At 56.1% G+C, this 7,150-nt stretch overlaps 1 protein-coding gene across 1 annotated transcript in view; it reads left to right on the top strand.

The window, feature by feature from the left end:
- The first annotated feature begins 90 nt into the window (after nt 1–90).
- The window catches only part of LOC113487721 (BPI fold-containing family B member 4-like), an 8,184-nt gene continuing 1,124 nt past the window's right edge, over nt 91–7,150 (top strand). The window contains exons 1-13 of the mRNA XM_026862425.1: nt 91–196; nt 1,338–1,448; nt 1,800–1,923; nt 2,220–2,423; nt 2,517–2,662; nt 2,753–3,051; nt 3,508–3,612; nt 4,105–4,251; nt 4,990–5,053; nt 5,588–5,648; nt 6,208–6,299; nt 6,386–6,428; nt 7,082–7,137. Of these exons, the coding sequence (XP_026718226.1) occupies nt 1,815–1,923; nt 2,220–2,423; nt 2,517–2,662; nt 2,753–3,051; nt 3,508–3,612; nt 4,105–4,251; nt 4,990–5,053; nt 5,588–5,648; nt 6,208–6,299; nt 6,386–6,428; nt 7,082–7,113 (1,302 nt within the window). The 5' untranslated portion in view covers nt 91–196; nt 1,338–1,448; nt 1,800–1,814 and the 3' untranslated portion in view covers nt 7,114–7,137. The remainder of the gene's footprint in view (nt 197–1,337; nt 1,449–1,799; nt 1,924–2,219; nt 2,424–2,516; nt 2,663–2,752; nt 3,052–3,507; nt 3,613–4,104; nt 4,252–4,989; nt 5,054–5,587; nt 5,649–6,207; nt 6,300–6,385; nt 6,429–7,081; nt 7,138–7,150) is intronic.

Genomic DNA, 7,150 nt, shown 5'->3' with positions numbered 1-7,150 from the left:
ATAAGAGACAGGGGTTCACACTTGACAGGCAGTGAAAGAGGAACGATCCCTCCTCGGCCCTGCCCGGCCCTGCCTGTGCCCGCCGAGGGGGTATAAGAGCTGCTCCCGGCGCGGCCGCTGGCGAGGGGCTCCGGGTCAGCGCCGGCGCGGTGCCACGGGCAGAGCTCCGCTCCCACGAGGCGACCGACGGCAACGGGTAACTCGGCTTTGCAAGCGAGAATTTTAATGATGTTTTCCTTTGATTTCTGTAGCAGCATTTAATCATTTATGAAAATTAATTTTTAAAGCTGGTGAAGCTCTTGCTTGTCAAATTCCACGTTTGTTCCTGTTGTTGTTAAGTTTGTTAGAATGACTGAGCTAGCAGAAAGGACTCGGATTTTTTTTTTTTTTCATGATCTTGGTGACCAGAATTCAGAACAATTTTAGGCTTATCTGCTCTTATCTCAGCTGGTATAAAATAAGTGTTTATCTGCAAAGCCATACATGCATTTTGCATGTGCAAGCTGTTCAGCTCACTTAAGCGCGTGTGACCGAGGAGGCAGCAACTCGATAGATATCGTTAACAACTGCGGAGAGAGTTGTCTACTTTGTCACGTATTCTCTCAAAGAGCTCTTCTTAAAAAAACCCGCTCAACCATTTTGGAATCCTTTTGCAATGCTACGCACGTCTTGCAGAGACCCTCCAACAAATCCCACTGATTTTATTTGACACGATTTTCAATAGAAGCTGCTCAAGCCTCTCTCTTTCTCTCCTGTTCAATAATCACAGCTACAGGAGCTGTGCATCATTACATGCTGATCAAAGGGAAAATGTAAAAGACAGTCTAGTGAATTAAAGTCTAATTTAATTGTGCCAAGAACTGTCATAGAGGGATTTTTTTAAAGTATCTGGAACAGATAAAGAAGTTGTTCAGCCTGACCTAAATAACGTTATTTCTCAGTGCTGAACCTCTGCAATCCGCAGCCCGCGCAGTGTTTTGCTCAGAAGACACAAGCCGGGGTGTCCAGCCCGGGACTGGGCTGTGCAGGCAGCTGCTCCCTTAAACTGGGACACATGGCAGCGCTTCTCTTTTCATTTCTTTGCAAACACCTTTCTGTGCATAAACAAACACTTCACAGCGTTGGTTGCAACCCCGAGAAGTCCAGCTCCTATGGGAACATGAGCTCCTTGAAGGTGTTTTCTTTTGACTAGAGGCAGATCAAATACAGGGAAAATGAGTTCTTTTCATAGCCTGAATGGAACAAGATGAGAAAAACAAACAACCTGCCCACGGAAAAGTGAGCCTGATTCTGGCTGTGCTTTGAGCTTTAATAACACAAGGTGTTTTTCATAACAGGGAGAAGGACACGACTTTGACACACACCATTTTTTATCCAGCTGTGCCCCTTTGAGCGTTCTTTCAGGGCCGTTTTGGAGCAGTTGGAAGCCATCCGTCTCTCAGTACAAGGTCCTCACGCCTCATCTCCATCCCTCTTGCCCTCTTTAGCAATTTCTCCCTCCAAGCTCCCCAGCGATGTCAGGCACCCAGCTCTGCAGCGGGGTGGCCCAGCCGGGCATGGGGACAGTCACCGTGCTCCGGTTGCTCCCTGATAACCAGGAGCTGTTTGACCTCTCTGGGTGGGAAAAGGGTGCTGAGGGTCCGGGCTGGTCCCCCAGGGCTGGGGGGACGGTGCCTGGGGGCTGCATGTCCAGGGGGGACCCGGGTTGCAGCACATGAAGGACGGAGAGCCAGACCAGTGCCCTGGCCCACTCCGGTGTGGTGGGACTGGTGCTCGGGCTGACGTGGGTCTCTCCACAGGTGCCAGGGCAGGCGATGTTGCCCTTCTGGTGTCTCGTCCTTCTCGGGGGCCTCCTGCCCCCCTCCCAGGGTCTCCTCAACCTGCGCAGTGTCCTTGGACTGAGCCCAGCACAACCCAAAGGCGGTGAGTTCCGAGGTTTTCCGTGTTTCCCAGGGGAGCGTCATGGCACAGGTGTCCCACCTCGGTCCCGGCGTGTCCTGTGCCACCTCGGGCTCATGGAGGGTCTCTCTGCTCATCAGGGACTTGCCTCCTGGCGGGCTCGGCTCCACGGGGAACCCTACTTTGCACAAGGGTGCTCAGGGCTCCCCGTGAGACCTCACAAGCAGGTCAGCCCGAGGCAGCTGAACCAACCTTCCTCGCCAACGAAATCCTTGGCACAGTGGAAGTCTGGTTTAGTAACTGGAACTTGCTTGGTGCAGGTCTGCTCGGTGCTGGTCTTCTCGGCAGTGAAGGTCTCATCAGCGGAAAAGGTGGATTGCTTGACACAGGCCTTCTTGGTGAGGGTGGGCTGCTTGGGACCGGCCTCCTTGGCAGCGGAGGTCCAAGTGGAAAAGAAAGTGAAAGTCCCCTTGATGCAGGAAATAAATCCAGCAGATCCGGGGTCCTTGGGACAGGCCTCCTAGGTGAGAAGGGTCCCCTCGGCATGGGTGCGCTTGGGAGAGGCGGGGTTCTGGGCAGTGAAAGCCAGAGCAGTAATGGAGGTCTGGCTGTTGCAGGAGGACAACCTGGCAGCGGTGGTCTGCTCGGCACAGGCATCCCTGGTGGGGAAGGCCTCAGCAACGATATCCTTGGTGGAAAAGGCCTCGTCAGTGGTCTCCTTGGTGGGGAAGGCCTCGTCAGTGGTCTCCTTGGTGGGGAAGGCCTCAGCAATAATCTCCTTGGTGGGGAAGGCCCTGTCAGTGGTCTCCTTGGTGGAAAAGGCCTTGGCAATAGTCTCCTTGGTGGGGAAGGCCTTGGCAATGGTCTCCTTGGTGGAAAAGGCCTTGGCAATGGTCTCCTTGGTGGGGAAGGCCTTGGCAATGGTCTCCTCAGCAACGGCCTCCTTGGCAATGGCCTCCTTGGCGATAAAAGCCTTCTTGGAGAGAAAGGTCTGCTTGGCACAGGGCTGCTTGGAAAAGGAGGTCTCCTAGGCAATGGAAGTCTACTCGGTCTTGATGGTCTGGGTGGAGGACTGCTGGGTGGAGGAGGACTGCTGGGTGGAGGAGGACTGCTGGGTGGAGGAGTCCCTCACACGTCAACACGCTTTGCCTGGTAAGTCAGAGCAGAGGCACAGCAGTGGCGCTCACTGTAGGGTAACAAACACCGTCCAGAGGATGGGGTCCCTCAAGGGCGGCTCCAGGTGTCCAGATCCTCCCTGTTACACAAACCACCAGACCTGGGGTCTCAGCTCACGTGAGGAGCTGCGATGGGGGAATTTCAGTCAGCGATGGGAAAAATCTTCCCCATGGGAGTGATGTGACACTGCAGTGGGGACATCTCCGCCCTTGGAGATGGTCGACACTCAGGAGGACACAGCCCTGGGCAACCTGGCCCTGCTCTGAAGTTGCCTTCTCTTGGAGCAGAGGTTGGCCCTTCCCCACCTTCACTTTTAACTGGGAATATCCACGGCAGGTCAAACGAGGAACAGGAGGGAGAGATGGGACCGTAGGATCTGCTCCCGCTGATCCTGCCGTCTCAAGGCGGGTTTGCTTCAATGTCAACCCCCAGGTTGAAGGCGCTGAACCTCGAGAACATCCGAGTGTCGTGGAAGGTCCTTCGCGGGGGTGAGCTGGTGCTAAACCTGTACTCGAAGCTGGTGTTCCGCTTGCCAGGGTGAGCACGGCGCGGGGCCATGGGTCTCTGAGGGTGCTGGGGAGGAGGGGACGTTCCTGGGCGCTGGGGAAACACCCCCGAATGCGGAGCGCAGGGCTGGTGAGGAGAGCTCTGCACTGGGCTGCTGCCTCTCCCTGGGGACATTTCCAGCCGCCCTCGCTCCAAAGATTTGATCTCAGTCTGTGGCGGCCGGCAGAGGGAGGGACCCTGCTGTGGACAAGGTGTTGGAAGCAACATGCCCAGAAGGTTCCATGATCCTTCATCTCGACTTTGTCCGTCCCTCTGAAGTCAGAACTGTCTCGGAAAAGCCTCTGTGCCTGTTGGCACGCTGGGACTTCAGTGATCTGCTAAGAGGACCAGGAGCCTGGTGGAAGTCCTGAGACTAAAACCTTGTCCCAGCTGAGCCCAGCTTGCAGCTCAGCCACGGATCCCTCACTTCTGCGCTGTTTCAGTTTCCTCCGTAACCCTCCAAGCCACTTCCTTCTTTTTCAGGATTTTTCACTTTCTGAGCGGATCCTCGGTAGAAACAAACATCACATCCCACATCGCGCTGACCCAAGACACCCCTGGTGACCTCAAATTAGTGATTAAGGATTGCAAAAACCTGCTCGGCGGCGTCACTGTCAGCCTGCGGAAGGGGTGAGTGCGGGAGCGGTCACCGTCCCCACGCGCCGAGGCGCTGCCCTCGCAGAGGCCCCGCAGGGATCTGCAGGGACGGGTCAGTCACACGCGGGAGCCGAGCCCGACCCTCCTGCGCTGAGCTGGGGCTCGGCCGTGGCCCTCGGCCCTCGGCGTGGGGCTGCATTCCATGCTGGAGGCAGGTTTCGCCCTCCCTCACCCCCGAGCTGCCCAGCCAGGCTCTAGATTCCTGCCCTGAGCCACCCAGCACTTCACAAATCTCAGGGAGATGCAGAGTAAATGGCAGCCCCGTTATCCAGCCATGAGGAAACCACAGGATTTCCTCATAGAAAAGCAGATTTTTTTTTTGAGAAACCTGCAAGGGGATGATGGGACGTGGCCTGTGCGCGGGGGAGCAGCGCAGGACTAACCGCGGGCCAGCCCTTGGCATGTTTGCCGTGGGGCAAAACTCCAGTCCCAAATCTAGGCTCAGATGTACGGTTTAACAACCAGATTTGAAGAACCAGATAACAAAGTCCCGAGTATCTGTAATTCCTGCCAAAGCCTGGGGGAGCTGTGGGCTTGCGGCAGCTTTTAACCAGAGCGAGGAGAAGCCAGCGGGCGCTCCTCCCCGGTGCTCACGCCGCAGACCAGCAGAGGAGGAGGTCAGGTTTGTCTCCATGCTGAGCCTCGGGTTTGACAACTTCCCTGGTAATTTTTGTCTGTTTGTTTGTTGTTTTTTTTTTTTCTTTTTCCCAGCTTACTGACCAATCTGGTGAGCAATTTGCTGAACTCTTCTCTTCAGACTCTTGTCCCTTCACTGGTGAGTGCCTGGAAATTCTTTGTTGTAAGAAGCTGCACTTCAGTCGTAATTAGTGCTCTTGCCATAATTGCCCCGCAGATTTACACACCCATACGTGTATTTACGTGCGTGCACAGACGCAGGCCCACATCCCCATAAGTGAATTCTGCAAACCTCCTTGATCTTTCTTACAGACAGAATTTATTTGTTAGGAGTAATTCAAATTCCCTCATGCAGCGTTACGGGGTAATTTGTCACCAGTTGCTTCCTGAAAGGCCTTCTGGTGCCGCGGCGGGGCGGTAAGCAGAAGCGACAGCCTCACTTAGAGGAAAGGTGCCTGTTAGAAAATCTTTTAGTCTGTTAAATAGAATCTGTGCGGTTCTGAGAAGAGGGCTGAACAATTTATATTGCTCTTTTTCCATGGAGGAAACTACTCCCTAGGAGCTGATTGTTCCACCTTGATTTAAAGTCTCTGAGTCTCCAGCGATGTTAGGGAAACACCTTGCTACACCCAAGATACTCTGACCAAGGTTGTGCCGCTTGTTACCGTTGCAGCTTTGCCCATTAGTGAATATTTGGGTCAGCATCATCAATATTAAGCTACAGTTCCTCAACCGTAAGTCTTTTTCTCTTCCATATTAATTTTTAGAGTGGCACCCGAGTTCTGTGTGTCTAGCCCTCCCCACAGGCAGCGGGTGTCCTCGGGAGAGCGGAGCCGCGGGACGGGGAGTTGCTCTGCACGGAGCAGGAACCCGCCAGCAAAGCTGCCGTGGGTGGCACCGTCCTGGCTCACCCCCCCGCTGCCTGACATCGTGAAACCGTCACGATCCTGCTGTTCTCACCGTTGTTTTTCCGACTGGGGCCAGACCCAAGCTGCTGCCAAGAGAGGCAGCTCTGCCGGGACCCCCCGGTTTGCAGCCCCTCAGAGCCGGGGGGGTTCCCCACACAGATGCAGTTGCTGCTTCATTGCAAGCGGCGTGGTCCCCATTTACCCCAGATGCTGCCCGTGCAGTGAGACGGGCACCAGGTAGCCCCAGGACAGCGGCTTCTGTGGGACCTTTGGCCCTGGGAGGTTTGAGACCCGCGGAAGGACATCGGGGTCCCCCAGCCCCTGCCCGCTGGCCCCGGGCATCAGCCGGCTCTGCCCAGCCCTGACGGCCTCTCCCCCTGCCCAGGTGTCATCTCCTTCGGGCTGCTGGGCAAAATCCACTCTGCCCTCTCCAATTTGCCAGTGACATCCGGGCAGTTTGTGGAGCTGGATTTGCAGGTACGACCGTGTCCCGGCCCTGTCCCCACATGCTGCTCGCCGCAGCCTCGCACTCACAACCTGCAACGCCTCCTTGTTTGTTGCAGAATTCCCCGTTCCCAAGCGTTTTCATCGACTGGCTCCTTCAGAGTAAGTCCAGCCCGACGCCGCAATAGGGATCCATCCGTGCTGAGCCAGAATGGGCCAAGAGTGGGGAGCGGGTCCCCGCGGCCCCGGGGGGGCAGCCAAAGCCACAGGCTGCTGATGCATCGCAGCGTGGTCCCACAAAGCACCTGCACCCCTCACGGTGCTGGGGGGCGGTCGGGTCCCTGGCCCCTGGAGACCCCCCCAGCGCAGGCACGGGCAGGTTTACCCCTGAGCAGCAGCTCCGGGCCCGCGGTGGCAAGACAAAGTCTGTGCGCTCCTACTTATGCCCTGCACAGCCCTGGAAAAGTCACTTCACCTCTCATAAAAGGATATAATAATATTTACTTAATAGGAGTGAATAATGGTCCTCAGGATGCTGTGAGGATTAATTAATATTTGCAGAGGTGATTGGAAGAGCTTCCAGCCTCATATGCATGCGAAGTTAATATATAGAGGAGGGAAGGAAGAGTTGGAAGCCGTCCCAGCTTCCCCAGAGGCGTATTCCTCAGGGCACTAAATCATCTCTGCCCATAAACGGGGGCTCTCAGGCCGCGCTTTGGGCTCTGCAGAGCCCGGCCCCGTGGTTGGGGCTGCGGAGGTTCAGGGGGGCGGGGGGCTGGGGGCTGGAGCACACTGACCTGGGCCCCTCTCCCCAGCTGCAGGCATCGATCCCGGGAGCGTCCTGTAGCCGCGGGGCCGGCAGCGCTGTGGGGTAAGGACGGTTT

This window comes from Athene cunicularia (assembly GCF_003259725.1).
Source record: "Athene cunicularia isolate RWA chromosome 20 unlocalized genomic scaffold, athCun1 chr20_part2, whole genome shotgun sequence".
Classification (NCBI taxonomy): domain Eukaryota; kingdom Metazoa; phylum Chordata; class Aves; order Strigiformes; family Strigidae; genus Athene; species Athene cunicularia.
Note: the sequence above shows the minus strand (reverse complement) of the source record. Positions and strands in the feature narration are given on the sequence as shown.